A 22,972-nucleotide genomic window follows, 5' to 3' on the forward strand; every position below is an offset into this window, starting at 1 on the left:
CATCTGTAAACACACACAATGTGTAAGCTGGGAGTTGTGGTTGGTTTTCTGTCTTTGTGTGTGCTCCCGATGTAGCTACTTCCTTCTCCGGTGCCAGGTGGCAGCTGAATTCTCAGCCCATAGAGCCCTCTGTCTCTCCTGTCTCTGAGGATATGTCTTACTGTAGGGCCCTGCCTGTTCCTTTCAGAGCTGTCTCCGAATTCAGGATGCCTTTAAAAGTCTACTTTGGTTTTGTCTCTAGGAAGGCAAACACCAAACTTACTGTATTTTCTCCGATTCTTTTCCCGATGATATCTGTGTTTTAGAGCATATTTATGCATGCCCAGTAAGCATACCTATGCATACATGTGTGTGGTACGTAATGTACTACACACAAACATGCAAGTGTGTGTGTACATATGTGTGTTTACAATGTGCATGCCATGGACAAGCCCACACTTATCTGTACGCTGTGTATGACATCTGCATGTGTGAGAGTATGAAAGAGAGAATTGGGAGCCGGCGCACAGGGCTTTCGGGGTACTCCACGGACAGTCTCCAGGCTTAGGTTCTCCAGGACCTTCCAGAACACATTTCACAAAGCTGACTTCCCTGAATTCCGGGGTGTTTTAGAAACGTCTCAAGTCCTTAAAAGGAGCCCTGCCCATGATACCCACCACAGTCAACTCCCTTGAGATCTAACTTGAAGAAGAGCAGAGACTCTAGTATTTACAAGGAGGCTGGGAATCACTGGGTGGGGAATGGGTGCTGCCGGGCTACCCAGCACCCACGGGATTGCCAGGGGCACCCAGGGCACTGGAACCAGAACTGCTAATGCTTCAGAGACTTTGATATGTTTATTTTCACGTGTCAAGGTGACAAGGCCACAGGCCACCCAGACATTTGGTCAAACATTATCCTGGGTGCACATGTGAGGGGCTTCTAAAGAGACGCACACTTAAATCAGAAGGCGCTGCCACTGCGATGGACTCCCCCGTCCACTGAGGACCAGAGCAGAACAAAAGGCTGCACTCCTTCCTGGCTGAAAGAAACTCTTCTGGTCTGGGCACCGTGAGCAGCACGCTCGGCTCGGTTTACCTCCATCTGCCTTTGTGGCTGCACAGACCTTCTTCTCGTCAAGCATCCTGAGCTTGCCAGCATCAGGCGGGAACTTACACCAGTAGGTCTCAGGCCTCTCAGCCTGCTGACTCACTGACTGGGAATCGGCAGGTTCTGTGGCTGCACGGGCCAAGTTCTGTACACTGGCTCCCCTAGCACAGGTATCTGCCACAGAAACAGCTGACCCCTGCATGTCTGCTCGGGAAAAAAAACTGCTGATGTGTTGTCAGGAGGCGCCACACTGGTGTCTGGCCTGTGACAGGCTGTCTTCTCTACTCCATCCTCCAAAGCACATTATCTGGACACTGCATGTGCGTGTGTGTGGATGTGCATGCATGTGTGTGCACATGTGCTCTTGTGTCTGTTTTAAAACTTAAGGCTATGTTTTGCCAGAACCCTTTTGTCTACAGAGCAGGCTGCTTGTGAATGTATGATGACACCTACTGGACAGTACATTTATAAAATTCAGGCATCTGTTTCCATAGGGGCAAAGCAGAGGGGAGACAAGTGAGGTACAAGGTGTGCTCCCCACACTTGCTAATAAAAAACTAGTTACTGACCAGTTTAAGTGGATGAAGAGGTAAACACCACCAACACGAAAAAATTACCTAAGGTCTGCCCTACGATTTCCCAGTCGGTGGTACCTCAAGATTTACATGAGGCATGCAACTTTTTAAAATGTTCATTTCTAATGTTTAACTGTTATTTGGATGTTTAAAGATTTTTATTCAAAAAGGCACTAATATTTACAACATATCTGAAAGGGAGATCTTTATTATTAACTATTTCGTTAACTAAAAACCTTAACTCTTTCCTGCACACACAGACCAAAACTCCTTTGTGGTAAAACCAACGGTTAGATTTCACTGTTTTGATTCACAGGTTACTTCACATGGTCCTTGCTGGTTTAAAGAACTGACTATTTTTTAAACTGCTGGAAACTTCATTTACTTCTTTAACGGACAGATAGTTAATAATACAAGATGATTCTATCAGAAGAAACTTCATGTACATTGTGTTTATTGAAAGTTCTTTTGTATGAAATTAAATAGCAACTATCAAAAAGCCTAGAGCTGCCCAGTATTAATTTAATTATGTTTCTGGGTTTTACTTAAAGGCTTGCAATGAGAGGCACACTTTCAACCCTGCTCTGCTACTTCCTTCCCTCCAGCGTCTTTTGTGCATTTCAACAGGGGGTAACCTGAAAGCATGCCTAAATCCACTCCGTGAATTATACTTAATTACTACCATAAACTTGGAAGAAAAGATTACAATAAATTGGTAGAAATAGCACAGGCGGGTGCACCTCAGTAGAATAATTAAAACTGGTTTTTTTCTCACTTTAACAGCATTGCTGTCCATGAGACCTAAAGTAGGTCATTGACTTTTCATTTACAATCAAATGTTTCATTTATATATTTTTAACATAAATAGGTATAACCTAGAAGGAAGGAAAACGCATTCCCTTCTCACTAATATATCCCAGATCAAAATCTAGGAATTGTATGACTTTGAAAGGACTCAAAGCAACTGCTCTCCGCCTGGGGTGATCCCCCACAGGAAGTGATCCAAAGGGAAGCTGCAACATCAGCTGACAGAGCTTAAATTCCCAAGGGGCTGCCATGATATCAGCTGATTATTTTTCTATTAAACTTTGTTCCCTAAACACCTATGATGTGACAGGCAAATAAGATTTCAAATACTGGCAACCAGCCCCCTTTCCCCCCAGTTCTCAGCCCCCAAGCATGCTAGGCAAATGCTACTCCACTAAGCCACAGCCTGAGCCCTGGAATCAATCATATTCTACAAGAGCAAACTCCTTCACCCACCAGCACTGCACTTCTGCTAATGCCCAGCACCCCCAGCCTGCACTTCCGAAGGAGGGAGGCCCAGAGACACGAAGGCCTGGGACAGCAAGCCACGCACACTGAGCCCCCACACCAAGGCCCACACCAGCGCCGGGAGGAAGCCTAGGGCACCATTTGCCTGAGGGCACAGGGCAGATGCTGGACCCCACGCGCACTGCCCTGGTGATGGGACACATGTGTGGCGCATGTGGAGCGGGAACTGTGGCCCAGGATGCTGTTCTGGCTGGGAGGATGCCATCCCCCCAGGGCGGCTGGAGAGGAGCCCCAAGCCTGCTCCCAGCCCTGCATGTCACCACATGCTCCCCAGCAGGGAGTCGCACAGAAGAGAAGCACACACAGAGTGGGGCCCCTGCAGGGCACGAGTCTACATCTTTCCTATCACCATGGATGCGTGTGCATGGGAAAGGAGCCTCAGCAGGCCCTGTAGCACCCCGATGCCTCACTCCTTGCCCTGAAAGGGCTGGGGTCTCACAGAGTGAAGACCACGTCTTCACACAAAACAGCAAGCCCAGTCTCAGTCAGTGTCCACTACCGGCGCTGCCAGGGCCACAAGGAGCAGGAAGTCGTCTCTGTCATCAGGAAGATCCCCACCTTCCCTGGGCAAGCAGACAAGGGACAGCGGCGTCTTCTCCATCCTTCGAGTGGGACCAGGAGCAGCAGAGGGAGGGGCTCGGAGACTACGGAGTGCGCAATGGGAGACCAGAGAGGCGCGTCTGTCTCCGTGCGGGATGCATGCAAACCAACCCCTTACAGCTGTACACCACTGATGACTGATGCTCCCTGACCAGCAGGGCAGCTCTACGCCCTGAGAGGAGGACGTGGGGGCACACAGGGCCTGTGGGCCGCATCCTGCAGCACCGTGGTACCCTGCAACCACCACCCTGCCATCACCTTGCCATCACCCTGCCAGCCTGGGACCAGGTAGCTCCCTCAGGCCTTCCACTGGATGTGGAGTGCTTGGATGCCCCTATAAAGCAGAACACGCCAGGGACGTGTGCACCACAGGGAACGCACAGAGTTTGTGTGCAGCTCATGAAAACGCAAAGGCCTCTGGAGGCCGAGACAGTGCGCTGGATTTCATGGCCCACTAAGGAATTCCACGTCTCCACGGAGACTTCCGACCTGGGCAAACGCTCTCTGCGATCTTCTCTTACTTCATCATGTATTCATAGTCTCCTGAAGGAAAATTTCATTTGCGATTTGGCCCAACTGCACTGTGCTTGCTGCTGAACCCCTGACAGTGCTTCACTCTCCCTCTCTTTAGTGCTGGCCTGATGCATGGCTTCTGGGCACCTCTGGAGCAAACACCCTTACGCTGCTTACTTTCCACAGGAGAGGACACTGAACAAGGACACTTGCTCAGCATCATATAGCTACTAGGAATGAGGGATTCATGTGCCTTAAACTCATCTTCACACACACGAAAATGGTGAGAGGGGCTAGGCCTGAGGTTTTAAAAATCAACTTAAAATCTAAGATTTTTAGGACCAGAAAGGCAGTATGTGGCTCCACCTAGTTAAACGTGTGTACACATACCTCGCTGAAAAGGCTTCCATTGACATAGGAAATCCAGAGTTTCCAGAAATTCGGCAGCTGGCTTAAAACAAGCTTGGTCAATTTTTCAACAAATGCCACCCTGTGGGGAGTTTTGTATCTCCATGCTAAGGGAGCAAAGAATAAATCATTAAGAATACATTTTTGAATCAAAAATAAAAACCTAAGTTCTTGTGGCCTGGCTCATTGCCTATAAATGTATATGTGTACGTTCTCCTCAGGCTTTACCCTCTATCTACGCAAATACACTCCCGTGTGTATATACTCTTCCCATCCACCTATGTAGACACGCTTCCCACACATATACAGTGGGAGCTCAGCTCACAAACTCAATTCTCTCCATGCTTCTTCTGGTCACAAACTAAATTCAATGAGAACTAAATCAAATTTCTTTGAAACAACAACACTGAATCCAATGGCTAAATTTGATTTTATTTTTATCCAACTAGATTTGCAACTAGCATCATGGAAAGAACTGAGTTCAAAAAGAAAGGTATCACACTCTACCTGTGCATGTACACTCCTCCCACCCCTGTACACTATACTGTGCACACACACTCTACCTGTGCATGTACACTCCTCCCACCCTTGTACACTATACTGTGCACACACACTCTACCTGTGCATGTACATTCCTCCCACCCATGTACACTATACTGTGCACACACACTCTACCTGTGCATGTACACTCCTCCCACCTATGTATGCTATACTGTACACACACACTCTACCTGTGCACATATTCCCATGTATATTTAATCCCTGCACATACATTCGCCCACCCCCATATATTCTACACATTCTATATGCACATCAATGACAAATAGGTCTCACAAGGTACATTTCATGAAGATCATTCTGTAGCCACCTCCGAGAAATGGGGAAGAAATACTGTTTTTTCACAAACTTAAAAATTTTCATTTTTAAAAACCATAAAATAATCAGAAAGTAAAATAAGCTTCTTTCTTGTTAACTCCACTAATAAGCATTTAAATGAAATAATCATATGACAGAGAAATCATTTAAATAATTATAAATGACAACACAATAAATCAATTCCCAAAGGTCTCTTCAGCTGAAACCTGTTGTGGTTATTTCCTAGGGTTTCACCACAGCGGGAATGTTAAGTTAGCGCTGCCAGAGAATCATACACTGCTGGAAGCACTGTGAGCATTTAACATGCTGGTGTTCAACATCGAAGTTTTGGAAAACAGCAGGGTTCCTGTGGGCCACCCTTCTTATACCTGTTAGATTTGATTTTCTTTATTACCTGCAAATCCTTTTTAATGTACAAACCATGCAACGGCGTCTCCCCCACTGCTCCTAAGCCTACTACTCCAATCTGAATCATTACAATTAATAAATTTGGATTTGTTTCTCACTGAACAAATCCATCCTAGTTAAAGGCCACGTGATGTATCACTGATAGAACAGCATTCAGAGTAACTTCCTCAGAATAATGGAACCAAGAGGACATGGAAGAAATGTCTTCCTATCCCGAGGAAAATGTCACCAACTATGTTCACCCATGGATTCTGCTTTGATCACAAAGTTGAGAGTGAGCCCACTCAGCTTTGTGCACAGCTGGGGCTCACTGGATCAATCCTTCACAACATTCCAATCAAGCAATGACTTTGGGGAGACTACAACTGATCTGGCTTCTACTTCTTGCCCTGCTGGCATAACATGCAGAAGACTTAACCACCAGGCACAGAGGACTAGAAACTGGAGGGGAAACAGAACAAAAGAACCCTTATGCCATAAGCATCTTCAGCACTGGCAGCAGACAGCACAATCTGTGACCAGAGGAAAGGGCCAGCAACCACCCAAGCTTTCTGCCTGCAGAGCCTGGACGTCAGAGGAAGAGGAGAAGGGACCGATATTGAGCCGAGGGCCCTTTCTGAGCTGGAAAGATGGAGATGGAAGTAGGGAGAGGCTGGACGCCGGGACGCGCAGAGTCAGGAGTTCAGGAAAAGAAGATGCTACGGAGACAGAAAAACGCTCCAGCACTCTGCACAGCGGCCTCTGAGAATCTCTGAGAAGGACAACACTGTGCATATGTGGAGTAACACAGCCACGCCAGGCCAAGGCCATCCGGAAGCTGTAAGCTCGGAGATTCCCACAGGTCACACAGCTTGCAGGGAGCAGATCTTTGTTGAGGATCTAGGCCACTCGTTAGAGACCCAAGGACCACGCCTTGACACATGCAAGGTTACCAGAACACAGCCTTTCTCGATCCTGCTCTAACAAAGCTGAGCACAGCTCTCCTAAACCACCTGCTTGCTGAAACAAAGCTAGCACTCTTTAAAGGAAGACAGCAAAACCCAGGTGCTCAGCACTGAACACTCACAGTGTGTGAGAAACACTAATGATCACATGTGCCCAAAAGCAAGGAAGTGTAACCACAGCAGAAACCTGCCTGTGACTCAGGCCACAGCCACGGAAACAGCGCCAGTGACAGGATCAGCACTCACTGACAGCACTGGAGCACGAGACACAGCTGAGGTCTAGCTCAGGGATGGGGGGTGCGTGCTTAGTTCAATCCCCAGCACTGAAGCAAATAAAAACCCAAGCAAACAGTACCTGACAAGTTTAGCTTACATACGAATAAAGATCAGAAAAACTGAAGGTGTAGCATTTGACTGCACCAACAATGAGGCATGAGTGAAAAAAGCGGGAGGGGAAAAGGAAGAAGGAAGTCTTAGAAATACACTGTTACGGTTTGTGTCAGGATGTCCCCCAAAGCCTCATGCAGCCCATGGGGGAAGGCTTCTCGAGGCAGCTTAATCTAAGGTTTGCGACTGATTCATGGTCCAATGCAGGGATTAAGGGTGGGAGTGCTACACCTGCCCGAGGACGGGGAGCCTGCAACCAAAAAGGGTCAGGAAGAGGCTTGCTTCTCTCTTTACTTCCGCTGTCTTTCACCACCATAAACTGTTCCCTTCTGCCATGAGCTACCCTGCCTCGGAGTCAGCTGACTATGGATTGAAACTGCGAGCTAAGTAAACCTGTTCTCCTTTTAATTTTGGGTATCAGATGTTTTGCCTCAGCAATGAGAAAAATAACTAAGACCTAAACAGAATGACCCACTGGGCTGACACATACGGAACAGCAGCCCCAGACAAGCAGTGGAACAGAAAAATATTTGAGAAAATAAGGGATGAAATTTTCACAAATTTAATAAATGCTTCCAAAATTTGATAAAGAGATCCAAGATGCTTGGCAATTCACAGGATAAACTAGAACTGTTCAAAATGATGTACATTATTGCCAGCAGCCTTAATGGTAGTTTCTGATGGATCTCGGCATTTTGTTACAACTACTTTCGGAGGTGGGTAGATGTCCTACTATCCAGGGGAAGGTAATGTGTTTTAAAATACAGAGAAGCTGCTCCCCAGAGCCTGAGACCCTCCACACTGGACTCAGCACCAAGCGCAAAGAGGCACAGGGCTCTCTTCTGCCACCGGTGGTCACAGGGACGCTCCATGGGCTGAGATGGAGTGACACAGCAGGCTGTGCCTGCCACCGTCACCACAGTGACAGGAGGGCTCGATGTTTTCAGTGTGAGTGCATGATGGTGGAGATGCTCTCACAGTGGATGGTCATATTCATTAATGAGACAGGAAAAGCCCCCCAATACTTGCATGACTTTAAACTTTAAATACAAGGAAAGCTATTTATATTACTCTGCTTGGATTTCCTATAAGTGGTACAAGATCGTAAAGAGCCAATGATCGATGGCCTCTGACTAGGTAGGTGACTGAATTACAAGCAATACATTTTTAGCTCACACACAGGTAAGGAGATAACAAACACTCACTGCAGCAATTTAAGAAACGCAACACAGTCACAGTTTGAGCCATTGTATCTAAGGAAATATGACTAGCAGTTATTTTTGTGGTTAATAATGACTGAGCCTTCTTTTCAAGCCAGTGTTAAAGCTCATCAAAGGGTATTTTTTTAATGTAAAAGGTAACAGGACTTCAGTGAAGTTTAACTGCTGGGTAGTTAGCAAGCACAAGAGAGGGCAATAGCTGAGAGTCGGCTTCCTAAAAGGCTCAGAGTACAAGGCTCGGCAGTGCGCACTTGGGGGGCAGTGCGCACTTGGGGGCAGCGGTAGGTACTCACCGTCCTCACGGCCAGAGTGAAAGCTGCCGCCCCTCTTCAGAGACGCCGTCTGGCTGAGGTGGCCCAGCACGGAGGAGCGAGGGTCACTCTCCAGGTCCAGCATGGGGCTGTGCAGGCTGGGGTTTCCTGGAAGAGAGGCAGGGCTCCCATCACTCTGAGTTTCGGGAGGCTGTTTCGTGTGCAATCCCTCTGCTCTTTTAGATAAGGCATCTAATAAGAGGAACGGAAGGGATCTTCTCTGAAGACCTTCCATTGCGGTGGCACACTGGGACAATGCAACACCTGGCTCTGAGTCCATAGAGAGTTCTAACAAAGCCTGTGGGGACCTGGCAGGGATTCAGGACATGTGCAGCAAAAACAGGGGCAGATTTGCTGCAATGAAAATTGGGAGAAACCACGTTTTGCAAAACAACTCCTGGAACTTGGGAATCATGGATGTTTGAGATCGCGCTCTCCCTCTATCGTGCTCCCGTATCTTCCCCCGTCCTCTTCCTTCCCCTTTTCTAGTACTGAGGAGTGAATTCCAGGCCTTCACACTGAGTTACACCCCTAGCCCTCGTCATGTTTTATTTGGAGACGGGGTCTCTCTAAGCTGCTAGGTTGCCTGGACTGGCCTTGCACTTGCAACCCTCCTGCTTCAGCCTCCTAGAATGCTGAGGTGATTACAGACATGCAAACCACAGCTGGCTGTTTCTTTTCTTGGAGCAGACTCGCAAGTTTGCACCAGCAGCAATCTCTGTCACCTCCCCTCAATGCCACAATTCACATTAGGTTCCCAAATTGCATGGTTCTTTCTTTAGGCAGGGGAAGTTCTTTCTCCATCTCTGTTGCTGATGCCCTCTGCCTGGCCTGCCTGGATCCTTCTCACCTCACCCTGTCAGCATTCCCAAGACCAGAGTGTGCATGTCTAGAAATCTCCTCCTGGATTAATAAGTATGTATTAAGCACATCCTTTCACCCTCTGATCTTGCCGGGTGCCGCTGCTGGACAGACAGCGGCTGAGCCAATGCTGACTGTCACCTCTCCTGTGCTGCACCAACACTGTGACTCCGCTACACACACTATTCCTGACACAGGCCTCCGAGGCTGCCCCCTGGGGATCCCGCCTGGCAATCCAGGAGCTACTCTCCCTCCTCTGACTCCCAAGAAAACCCCCTAATTCCCGCCTTGGCTGAAGCCCTCCCTCCTCCACACTGCAGGCACGTGTGCCCCTCCCGGAGCAGCAGCCCCGACTCTGTGGGACGGCGCCTGCTCATTGCTCCCTGTGAGGTCAGGAAAGCAGAAATGAAGGTCATCAGAGATTTCAGTGGGGCATGGTTCCGGGGAGACGGCATTCTGATGGCCAGGCTGAATGCTGAACACGCACTCATACTTTAGAGAATACTACATTGAAAGTAAGACTTCTATGACTCTGACACTAAAAACAACAATAATGCCATGCAGCACAGTATGAAATAATACAAACAGTGAGAGACAAACCCTTTTGCAATTAATTTTTCCCATATTAAATACAAAGTCTGACATGATATCTCAATAAGAAATAAAATAAAGGGGCTCAAATTTCACATCATAATAAAAGATGCATTAAAATGTATAACATAAAAATATACATTAAAAAGCACAAGAAGAGAATGCTTTAACTTACAAAGTTGCAAGTTACTCTTGCAAGACCAGGACTATAAATTTATGATTAAGAAGAGAAATCTGTTTGCAGGAAAAACACCACACACACTCCACAGACACTATTCAATTGTCATTGCTGGAGTGGATCCTCAAAAACCATTTCTTCCCCAGCGCTGGTATTCTGACCACTTTAAATGGTGTAACAGCACATCCCCAGATTAAATCTTATGTTTTCGGTCGTTATTCTTCTTTTCTTGCGTAACATACCTGGGTTGAGCACATATTTCTGTCCTGTTGGAAACCACATATCAATGACAGGGAAGTAAGTCCCGCGTGAGCCGATCTCCGCTGGGCAGCACAGCAGCTGCTGAGGACCGTGCCCCACACCCCACTCACCCCAGGACAGCTGGGCACCTGGACACTGTAAGCCACACGGCACCAGCACCCTGAGCGGAGCATGGCACTGACGCCCCAGCCCGCACACAGGGTTGGTGCTGACCCAGGCGGGATGGGCACGACCCTCCCAGCACTCTGTGCCTCTTCCGTCCAAGAGTGAAAAAGCCAAGTCCTACCATATGCTACGCTATAAAATTGGGAGAAATATGCTTCGAAGAGAAAACTGATTCGAACATTGAAATATTACTTGTCATAGAAAAAAACCAACCCTTAAGGATTCTGATGAGCTTTTTAAACTTTGACTACTGGCTGGGTACTTTTCTCCACAAAATTCTTAAAAATAGGAGAAACTATTTTGATAGTAAGTGAGCATTACTATAAAAGAACAAGCTAAAAATATATGACTTCCGTGTAACGTAAAATCAGCAAAGTCTTTAAAAATTTTCACAAGGAATCGGTCTATTTTCTCACGATTATTTACCATATGACAGCAACGCACACGATGTGCTTACAAGAAACACACACAGTTCACAAGGCGTGTGGCCACAACGAGGACAGCAAGATGGCAGGCACTCCTGCTGGGGCCCGCAGCCCAGTGCTCTTGTCATATCCCCTGGAGCCCTGCGAGGCTGAGGCTGTGCTTGGCCGCCAGCCGGGGATGGTGCCCAGCTGTCCCCAAGATGTCACGGTGCTCGCTTCGGCAGAACCTTTGCAGATGACACAACAAGCCTGTCGCAAAGCCACACTTATCCTTTTCAAACTACTCCTGAGTGAACAGCAGTCCCAACAGGTCTTCCTTTTCCTTAGCAGCAAATTTTCTCCAGAAACAAGTTCTTCCTGTGAGTTTTTCCCCTGGGTGGAATTATATACTTATTTATTTTTTCTTGCCATGCTGAGAATCAGACCCAGGGTATCCCACAAGCTAGACAAGTACACTGCAGCACACGAAAAAGTTTTAAAAGCTTTGGTCAATAGGAAATTATTTTTAGCCATGATGAAAACACTGTAACTTTATGCTCTCTTTCCCACCAAACCCAACAAACTGCTCCCAATGCTAGAAGTGAGGTCAAGGAGTTCTGAGAAGGGGCCTGGGTTGCGCAGCTGGTGTGGGGTCCAGAGCAGCGAGTCATAGGGCCCTGCTTCAAAACAGTCCTGCAGAAGTGAATACCATGAGCTACAGGACTGGCAGAATCTTTCACAGCTGGGAACTTCTGATTCTGTGATCCAAACTTTACACCTGAAGTCTTAAACCAGCCTGCTGGGAACAAAGACAGTCCTGCGCATTCTGGCTGCTGTCCTTCAGCTGGGGACACTGACGGGCAGCTTCTCCTCAGCACACAGACAGCCTGACACAGAGGGCTCACGGGAAACGAGGTCACAGACTCAGGAAAGATGGCAAATTAGCATTTTAGATATCGGTACGGACATCACAGCTTGGCTACCTTAAAGACCTCAGACACCAATAATACACTAAATAAATAAACGCTCATAAGCAATGGCAGCAAACCTAGGACAGGAGTGTAACTTGTTTTTAAACAAAAGATGTTAATATATGAGTTATTTTTTCTAAAATGAAACCTCAGTCTTCAGGTTTCATTGCAGGGACGGCACTTTGTGATAAATAAGTGAGTTTTGGGTTGGATTTTGGGTTTATCTCTAGGAGCGTCCCCATCACTGAGTTATAAGATCAAAACTGTTTCACTGTAATCTGTCAGTTACCTGAGGAAACGTGGGGTAAATACTACTCTAAAGACCAATCTTCAACAGGTACATACCCAATGGCATTAAAAGTCATTACTACAGTATTTCTAGTTCTAAAATTCTAAACAATATTTACAAAAGAAGCAGTACCAACAAAACTGTAGGTGTAAATACGCTTAGGGTCTAGCTAGATCTTAACTTCTACAAAGTGTTCGAATTATAATTTTATCAATACAAAAGATATCTCTTCTTTACCAAAAGATGAAACAACAAATCTTCTACATATGCACACACACCACAAATCTACTCTTTAATTCTTGACAGTTGAATCAACATTTTATTTCTGCTGTTAAAGTTTCTACAACATGCTAGCAAATTCTTGAAATGAACTATCTTTCTAATTGATTTTGCAAATTATACCTGTACATAAAATTAGGAAATTAATTTTGGAATACTATATAAACACAGAATAGAACTTCTGTTTTAATAAGAGATAAACAGTTGGAAAAAACCTTTTTTTTTTGGTACTGGGCATTGAACTCAAACTTGTGCCATTGAGCTAAATCCCTGGCCCTAAAATTTTGTTTTCTGAAGCTGCGTAAGTTATTTTCTTCAGAACACTGATGAAACAATCCCAGTCACCTCCCTACCTTTCATAATTAGCTATGAACAAGATAAACCCTGGGCTGTTCTTTCTATCTGTGAAATTTCTGCTACTTTCACTAACTACAGAGATCTAAAAAGATCTCTGGCAAAGTTCATGAACTTAAGGATTTATGTTAAAAATCTGAATCCTATAATAATCAGCTTAAAAACTAAGGAAGACTTCAGAAGTCTTTATAGAGAAGCACTTGTTGTACCTAAATTTCTAGGAAGCCTTATCATGTATCAGTCAAATCCTTTCAACTCAAGCTGGGCATGGTTTTTGCCATTTCCAATGCAAATACTGGTCAGTATCTGCTTAACAGGCTCCACCAATACCAGGGCACAGATCGTTCAGCGCCTGCAGATGTGGGGCCAGGTGAGCAGCTTCCCCAAGTTAAAGTCTCTAACCCGTCTGTCTGTCCAGGTGCAGTGAGTTTCTCACAGTCCAGCTAGCAGGGGACACTGATCTACTGCCCCGGACCCTCCAAAGGGCGGCTGACTTCCTGGCAGCCCTGCGACACCTTTGAACACACTTCCCTGCGCACAGCGGGTCCTTGCCGACCACCCACTGTTGCTTATTGACCAAACACTCAGGGTCCAGCCTCCAGGACAGAGGCAGGATGGAGCTCCTTTCAAGCACACCACGCAGGGGAACTTCAATGCCAAAGCTGCAGCGGGGGTGGGCATATCAAGGCACAGTTACAAAGTCCTCCAGGAAGGAGACCTGTGTCAACAGATAAAATACTCTTTTTGATCTTCTGATTCTTTATATACCTAAAACTTAGACTGGACACTTCCTCAAATAAAGGGAATCATTTAATCCAAATTAAAATGAGGAAGTGATCGCTTACTCCCTCCCCTCTGGACTCTCCTGAGCAGGCCACCAGGCCATGTTCCTGATTTGTGCTTAATCGACATCCCTCAAAACAACAGTTTAATACTGGAAATGTATTATAAGACCAAAGTTATAGCTGTGCTCTTTTAACAAGTATTTGTTAGCTATTTTAAGGATTTGTTAGCTATCATCCGGCTAGTTATGCAAAGACTATATATTTGCAAAAAATAAGGTAAATAAGTAGTTAAAACAAAATTATTTATGCTTTAAGGTCCCATACTTTTTAGCAGTTACATATAGTTTATATAGAAAAAAAACAGTCTATAGTAATATAAACAAAAAACTATTACAAAAAGCATAGAATAATTAAAATACTTGTAATATTCAATATTTTTAAATGACCAAGAAATGACAGCATTCAATACATAGCGGATATTCTCTGCCAAATTTTCTAATTGTTAAGAAGAAAGGACAGGGTCAGCCATGAAATGCCTCCGGCTACGAGAAGCCTCCTTGCAGAGGCCAGGGAACAGCGGCGAGGCCCGGCGACACGGGTGGCCTCTCAGCCCGTCTGATCACACACTGCAAGGCGAATTACCAAGTGGCAGAGACAAGTGACGGGACCTTTCTCCCACTCTTGCCCATGACATCCAGCAGCTGTTATTTTACTGCACAGGATATGAAATGCTGTTCCACAAAGAAGCCAAATTCTCCAGTCATAAGTTATTGACTTTCAAAAAAAAAAAAAAAAAGGCCTATATTACTAGAATGATGCCTTAACTTTAATTTTCTAACTAGATTTAAAACCAATATGCAATCACTGTATGTTAAAAAGAAAAACAAAAAACAAAAACTGCAGATCTACATTCTTACCCAGACCTATACCTCCAGCAACAGAGACTGTTTCGAACAGCAGTAATCTCAAATCAAATTCACAGTATATTCAATACTGCCTGGGCTTCTTTTATCTCTCTCCTTTTTATTGTTTAGTTTTTCTCTCTCTGAATAAAGGACAAAAAACAAAGGAAGCTCTGAGCCCGCATCCACTGTGGAGATCATGCTGCCCGAAGTCACTGCACTTTCCTCTGCTGAGTGCCCCAGAGCCTGCTCTTGCAGATCCCTGGACGGCAGACTGCCCCACCTCTGAGGTGTCCTCACAGCACACCGGGCAGGTGTGCAGGGGTGCAAGGGAGGCCCAGAGCAGCTGTGCGTGGTCACACACCTGATGCAGAAGGCACATGAGGAAAACCAAGTGAACACACACATCTGTCCTCATCCTTCCTGTCTGTCCGTCTTCTTTCTGAACCAGCCCCTGTCATTCTGAATTAATGTAGTGATCCATGTGCAGAAGAAAAACAATGTTTTTGATTTCCAGAAAATTACCTCCATAAAAAGAATCTTCCTAATACATAATCTCATCATGGTAACTTTAATAAAAATTACAATTTCATTAAAATATTTATATATGTGTAAAGATAACTTCTGTCACCTTTTGAGCTATAGAAATATCTTATAGCTCCACAGCGTTTCCTAACACAGGCTGTCTCCTAATCCGGCACACAGGGAGTCAACCTTATACGTACTAGGGTGATGCCAGAAGTGTGTGCACCAACCTCACCAAGGTACACATGTACATACACGTAATATGTACATAAAGGCCAGAGCTGTATTTTTAAATATATAAGTATATTTTAATTATACTGTGTAAATTCACAAAATTGTAGGTAATTTACAATAACATAAGGCACATATTCTATGAGCTTCAGTTGAAAATACAGCTTTTAATATCCTAAGGTCCTTGGAGAAAGAAACATTTTTGGTTTCTCTTAGCAAGTACTGTATTTAACAATTGGATGAATGCATGAAATAATTACATAGTTAAATATACAGTACAACCTTTACATAATAGTTTTGTCTTTAATAAGTTCACTATTTTAATAAATCAGAATAAAGCATACAGGTGTAACATATTGTCTCCAAGTTTTCAAAGAGAACCTCAACCTTGGATACATATGTTGCCTTCTGTTGAGTGAGTACTTTTAAGAATTCACTGGCCAGGGGCACTTGTGCCTGGAATCCCAGCTACTGGGCTACTAGGTGCCTGAAATCCAAGCTACTACAGAGACTGAGGCAAAAAGATTCCAAGTTCAAGGACAGCAGGAGCTACACAAGGAGAACCTAGCTCAAAAAAGGAATTCACTGACCACTTAAACTACCACTCCCACACTGAGTGTATCTCTTATTAAGCCTCAACTCCAAAATGCCCTTTTTTTAAGTTCTAATGAAAAATGTACCTGAAAGAACTAGCTACTGCTCTGTGAGCAGACTGATGGCTTTCCTCGTTGTTCAGCAAGCCAGCTCCAGTTAAGCTTGACTCATTTTGAGAACAAAGGCGCTCACACCTCTGAAGGCCACCTCAGCAGTCCTGCTTGAGTAGGCCAGCAGGGGTTAAGGAGAGGCCTTTCCTGGCAGGAACCCTGAAGACTTACACTAATTCTGGATCTGTTTCACAGGAATTTCAACTGCCAAATGACTTCTTAAAAGGTGGCAAAAGTTTAATAATCCGTGCAACATTCAGTAAAATACAGGGGACCAGAAGGAAAAGGGCTGGAAAAACACAGAATCAAACTGCCATCAGTACTTAGGCTTCAAAATGGGTTTCTGAACGTCACTGGGTTTCTAACTGTGTTCCCCCATCTGGGCTGCAGTGTCAGATCTGGAGAAGGAATGGGGGAATCTGGGCACCCCAGCAGGTGTGTGGCAGGGCCAGGGACCACCTCCTGCTCTGCATCCTTGGGCTGTAACTTAAGGAGCGCCATCTGCTTGGCCTGCTGTATATTATTACTATAAAAACTGGAGGTGGAGAGGGCCTGACGCAAGCCTCACGGGAATACCCACCCTACCGTCCGGCCAAGGCCAGTGCTTTGTCTGTGCGAGGGGCTTCCTCAGAAAGCGGCCGCCTTGCACTTGGACTGCTGCTGCCTCCGAAAAGTTACCACAATCTGTGCTCATGAAACGGTCCCTGAAAACCACAAGACCAAATGCAATTAACCTTTCCCTCAAACTAGTGTGCAAAGACTTTTAAAATATCTATATGTTAACTAAGTTATTAGATTCAAACGTAAAGACTAACTTTATTTAAAAAGACATTAAGATTATTTTTCTGGGTTTAGGGATCTAGCTCAGCGGCCCAGTGCAACACTCACACTGGCAAGTGTGAGGTCGTCAGCTCAACCCCCTGTATCAAAACAAAAAAGCCAAAGAACAAAACACAAACACACAAAACGAATTTATTCCTGTGGGGTTTCACTTCAAAAGCTGTCTTGGTTCTCGACCACACCACTGCTCTCCTCCAGGGCCGAGTCCAAGTGCAGGCGGCACGCCTAGGACCCCGAGGCAGCTTCTCTAAACGTCATGCAAGGAGCTTCTGTTTGGAAAGCAGGGTCCTGAGGTGACCCTGGGAAAACCGCTGCTGCCTCGTTAGTGCAGTGCCGGCCGTGCACTGGAGGGCAGTCCTCCCCGGGGTCCCGGTCCATGTCCGTGACCCTGACCTCTGCAAAGGCTCCTGCGCCTGTCTTCATGGGACGGCGACAGCACACACCACCAAGCACACAGCTGAGCTCTGTCGCCAAGCAGCAGCAGCGTCGATGCCCAAGGGCCACAGGCCGAGAGCTGCAGCCGCTGCGGAGATGGATGGGGCTCCGGCAGGAGGGAGGGCGGCCGGCCAGCCCGAGCCTGTCCTCCGCACTCCCCGGCTCTGGTCTCCCTCTCCGCACAGACCACTTTCTCCCTCCTCCCACTCCCTCGGCTCGTGGTCTCCTGAACCGCGCTTTCACACCAAATGCCTTTCCCGTGTTCCTAACTGGGTCTACACAGAGTTTCTTCCAAAGAATTCACCCGCACAGAGCACACCACTGCCAGAAGGAAGGAATGGAGACTGAGCAGCTCCTCCAGCGTGGGCAGACAGCTGCAGGCACAGTGGCTGCGCCTGCCGGGAAGGGGTCTGCTGACCCTGCTCAGAATTCCGTCCGATCCCACATTTGCTCCAAGAACCTCACACGGAGAGGGGCGCTCCCGAGCTGCTGGCCTGGGCAGAGGGGCGCAGACTCGGAGAGACGGGGAGACCTCAGGCCCGGGGCCTGCCCCTGTCTGGGGAACCTGGCCTGGCTTTCCTGCTATACCCTCGGTGTGTGAAATCGAGCCAAGTTCATCTACCGAGGCACACAGTTCTCGAGGTCTGGATTTCCCCACAAGCACCACAATATGAGGATTTCCCACAGAAAATCCAAGCCAGTGCACTTTCCTCCACATTACCTTTCAGCTACATTATGTACAATTAAATAATCATAAAATATGCATTTAGTCGATCACCCATTTTTAGACAACATAAAAGAAAAACTGTGCTTATTCCCAGCAACTTACAATAAAGGCAAAGAGTTTTTAAAGGCACACCCAGGCACTGAATATTACTGCATAACCTGTACAGCCGTAGAGAATGTACATTACTGACACAGCATGTGCCCACAACACGAGCACACGGGAGTGATAACTGACAATACGTCCCTGTGCGGACCGAGCTCAGGGCGCACATCTGATGAGCTGCTGATTCTCAGGCCAGGAGGAAACACCCACAGCATCCCCATCTGCCTCTGGAGGAGCAGCCACTACGAAGCAAGGTGCTGCAGGTGCTTCCAAGACAGTGGAGACTCAGCACTCCTGCACTTGAAAACGAACTGGATATCTGACATTAAGAAATTAATGGTTATATCTTAGGTATGCATAATGGTATCTGGATCAAACATTTTTACCTTGCTTTTGGTTTTGCAGGACTGAGGGGTTAAAGCCAGGGCCAGAGCTCTACCACTAACCTACTGGTTCAGAGAATTTAAAACAGTGCTCTTGTTCCACCTAAGCTTTTGCTACTGTTTTCCCCTGAAATGCTGATTGTAAGCACTTGGGGACAGAATCTACCGCAATACTTAACACTGAGATGACAGGGAATGAATCCATCAGGTACGGAGTGTCCCCTATCTTCAGAAAGCTTCAGATCTTTCAGGTTAGAGCACAGGTTCTCAGGTGTTTCAGGTACAGATGTGACAATATGATACCTAAAATTTTCTAGGATTTTTCCAATTTGAAGAAGGCCAGCTGGGTGTAGTGGTGCATGCCTGTAGTCCTCGAACTCAGGAGGCTGAGGCAGGAGCATTGTGAGTTCAAGGCCAGTCTGTACTATACATCAAGTTCAAAGGCAGCCTAGACTGCTGGCAAGATCCTGTCTCAAAAATTAAAAGAATGGAAATTAAAAGGTAAAAAGTCTACATGCTTTTGGTAGAAATAAAACACATACCCCAGAAATTTGACTATCTTCATACCAATTACTCTGACTGTTTCTTGTGCACGTAACTAGGAAAAGCACCCATTAGCCAGCCCCCCGTTAGATGCCACACCCATTGGACGGCATGTGTCCCCGCGTACTCAGTGAGCGCAGCCACTGACTTGCCGCCCTCTGCGGGACTTCTCCACCAGGACAGAGCAAGCTGAGAGCTGCCATCGGGGTTCAGCTGCCATGCCCTCTCCTCTAGGAAGCTCCTGTCCTCTCACCCAACCACGTACATCTGCAACACAGCTTCTTGCCATGCTGCACTCCCCACCTGGGGACCCTTGGTGATGCCGATGCCTGGACCCCAGGCACGCAGAGCTGAACACCCCTGGGCCTGCTCCACGTTCCTCCTAGCCCACCGGGACCAGGCCAGCTGCACACCTGGCTTTACATCACCACCTCAGGAGCCCAAGCTGCCCTCAAAAGGCAACTAGAAGGGACTCAGGGCTCCAGTCCAGCACACTCTCCGGTCCCCTTGTGCCTCCACCACTGCCCCACTACAGATTTCAAAACAGAGGTCCCTTCCTTCAGATCTTTGAATGCTACCTCCCTGACTGCAACGCCCCAGATCAAGTCGGATTCTCTCCCCTGGAGCTACTCCTGGATGGGATTTCAGCCTGGTTCCTCCACTCAGTGTTTATCAGGAGACAGGATTCCACCCACAGAGGTCAGTAAAGCTGCGGGCAAATGCAGCCTGAACTGCTCCCTTTGAACTCACCCCAGGACCCTGGTATAGGCAGCCACCTTCCCACAGGGCAAAGCCATTCCCGCACTGGGCTACTATATCCCGGGGCCTCCTAGATGCTGCCCCACACCACAGCTCCCTGCAGAACACTATGTTCTTCTGTTGTCCATTGTTCGGTTGGGTCCGCCTTTAGTGCCTCCCTTCCCCTCACAGGGACTCCTCGAGGCAGGGCCGTTGTCTGCTCCTGCACCATGGAGGGCACAAGGAGAACTTGGTGCTCGCCCAGGACAGAACAGCAGGGAGACCACACTGGGACCAGCACTGCCACCCTGCGCCCCTGAATGTGCATTCCTTCAAAAGCTCCTCTGTCCATCCTGTGACTTAGTACAGGGCTGGACATGGGCAGTCTTCTCCCTTTGGTGTTCTGCCTCTACCTGTGGGGACCTGCTGCTCGATAAAGCGGGGCCAACACCAGCACCGGACCACTCAGGACACCCCCACGCCACCCGGGTCAGTAAGTGGTCCCAGTGCACGAGGGGCAGGCAGGAAGGTGCACAAACACCGCGAGGAGCGCAGCTTGCCTTTCAGGTCCTTCACGTAGCCTTCCTTGCAGCTGTGCATGAGCTGGAGGATCCACCTGTGCTGGGCACCAATGCACTGCCATGCAGGGTCGCCGGGTGCGTGCAGGTCGGACAGGTACCTGGAAAGCAGTCAGTGCCGTCAGTGGGCGCAGAGGCAAGGCTGGCCTAGTGTAAAACCTTCTTACAGAAAAACACAAGTTCTACTAGTTAGTAAAGCACTTGTCAATATGAGTCTTCCATTTTCAGTAAGACATATTCAAATTTCCTTTCACATAGTAATAAATGACAAAGCTGGACCGTGAAGAACAAGAGAGAACAGGCAAAGAAAAGATAGCCAGACAATGACCCGTGGGGCTGCAGGGAGCAGCTGCTCACAAAAGGTCCAGTCCCTGTGCTAAGCGCAGCACAGTGCCTGCATGGCCACTAGATGGCAGTGCGACATCGTCTTCTATGGCAAGCAGACTGCGGGACAGCTGAGACTGTGGATGGCATGGACATGTACCTATCTCTAAAGCCTAAATCTGAAACCCTCAATGCATAACCAAGAAAATGTTCTGCTAAACCGATGAAGTTTTTCTTACTTGTATGTATCTTTTTTTTTTTTTAGATATTTAAAGTCTTTTTGCATAATATACTCAAATCCAGACAGACAGTAAATTTCAATAGAAAACTTGGTCAAACGGCATTCAACACCAAGCGTCGCTCTTGAGTAATCTGGTGATACATGGTACGCTGGCGCAGGCTTCAAATCCTGGTGCTCTGGGGATCGAGGCAGGATGATCATGATGAGCTCCAGGCCAGATGGAGCAGTTTAGCAGGTCAGCAAGCCCAGCCTGGCCATGGTACTCTTGACTAACAGACATCTTGGGAGCAGTGCACCTGACTGGGCAGGGAGTCCGTGACACGTGGAGTGCTGGGAAGAGATCTGAGGGGCGTGAGGACCTCCCTGCACTGGCTGGACCCTGACCTTTAGGAGCTAGGGGCACCTGAGCTGCCCCAGAAGGGGTCCCTGCAGGAGCAGCTTGGGCGGGGCCACCACCTGCTACAGTCCCTGTGACTCCGACAAGAAGGTGACCAGTCAAACCAAGGGGATGCCCTTCCTCTCATGTCACGGAAGATGCCTCCTCCTCACAGCTGCAGACGGCATCCTGAGGAGCACGCATGACTCAACACACGACACTCCGCCGGAACACAAGAACACGCTCCACAGCCCCCAAGGCACAGTCCTACTCTCCACTCGGAAATACCTGTGCTGCTCCCCTCCACAATCTCTCTAGACAGGTCTGCTCTGCCTCCAAATACTACCGTCTCCTACCACTGTCACTCACATAACCTTCAGCCTTGGGGTCCGGAGCAAATACGGGACGCTCTTCAGAGAAGCTGCCTCCTCTCACAGCCTTATTCTGACATGATCTTCACCAAACGTCAGAAGTAGGGTCACAAGCACACGACACGCAGTAGGTGGAGCTCTGCTCCCTGCGAAGGCTGGTATGTTCCCTACCAGCATCAAGACAGAATGACAAGTGACGAGAATCAGTGAGCCCTCAACTAGATAAGACAATGAGAAGACAGCACAATAACACAGCAGCAATCTGATTTTCACGCCTCCCACCTGCTGCGCGGACCAAGCACGGACTCTGCTGCAGCAGCTCCTGGCTGATGTGAAGGCCAGCGCAGTCCCCTGTGGTATCCAAAGTCCCCACCAACACAGACAGCTGACCTGGTTCTGATCTAGGATTTTACTCATCAACGGTTAACATTTTTAATTTAAAAGGTAATCAAATTGCTTAGTGTCTTCCTAAAGCATTAAAGTAAGAAAAATGATTAAAAAATAAGTAAGCTCTTGTTGACATTCCTGTTACTGTCCATTTAAAATGACAAGAAAAAAGTGTAAGCTAGCTCACTTCAAAGCACCCCTTCTGACAGCACCACCTTGTCAACACCAGCCCGTAAGACCACATGGAGTGGCACATTTGTTATCCACATGGGAGGTAATCCACCCCAGAGAGAATGCACACTTAGGGAAGTTTAACACACGTCTGCAGCAAATCAAGGACAACAAAGCCACAGCTAAGCCAATCCACAAAGTGCTCCGGAAGGGAGAGTCAGGACACCTGTTCACACCAGCATCACTCCTGGACTTTACTTCCTTAAATGGAGAAAGGAAAGCGGTTCGACCGCTACCGTGGCTAGTTTCCAGTGTTAAATCTCTACGGTTCTGTGAGCAGGAGCCCTCCGAGAACACTCTGCTGATCAAGGCAGCACAGAGCAAAGCCTGGGAAGCTTTCAACCAGACAGACAGGGAACAGCTGGCTGTGCATGCTGGGCGGGCTCTGATCCGCACCTGCGTCCCAGTGATAATGCAAGGCCCTTTCCCAAGGAAAGAAGCAAGAATGCATGTGGCACTGTGCGGGGCCAATGGACCCCCATACTCTCCAGCAGCAGCAGTCAGCTGTGTTCTCCTTCCAGATCTCTGCC

The 22,972-nt window shown here is 47.4% G+C and overlaps 1 protein-coding gene across 4 annotated transcripts in view; it reads right to left on the reverse strand.

Annotated features, from left to right (window-relative positions):
- Positions 1-22,972, reverse strand: part of Exoc2 (exocyst complex component 2) — a 143,159-nt gene that overhangs the window by 62,126 nt on the left and 58,061 nt on the right. For 3 of the 4 annotated variants that reach the window (XR_001199723.3, XM_003463219.5, XM_063259784.1), the window contains exons 11-13: positions 20,495-20,613; positions 8,649-8,774; positions 4,503-4,627 (exon numbers count right to left, since the gene is read on the reverse strand). Coding sequence is in view for 3 of the 4 variants with exons in the window: in XM_003463219.5 (XP_003463267.1) it covers positions 4,503-4,627; positions 8,649-8,774; positions 20,495-20,613 (370 nt within the window). In the remaining variant the exon portion in view is untranslated. Of the gene's footprint in view, positions 1-4,502; positions 4,628-8,648; positions 8,775-20,489; positions 20,614-22,972 lie in introns of all 4 variants that reach the window. The other variant, XM_063259785.1, reaches the window with a different exon arrangement.

This window comes from Cavia porcellus, unplaced genomic scaffold (assembly GCF_034190915.1).
Source record: "Cavia porcellus strain 051 isolate PalLab524CR breed Dunkin Hartley unplaced genomic scaffold, mCavPor4.1 scaffold_13, whole genome shotgun sequence".
NCBI lineage: Eukaryota > Metazoa > Chordata > Mammalia > Rodentia > Caviidae > Cavia > Cavia porcellus.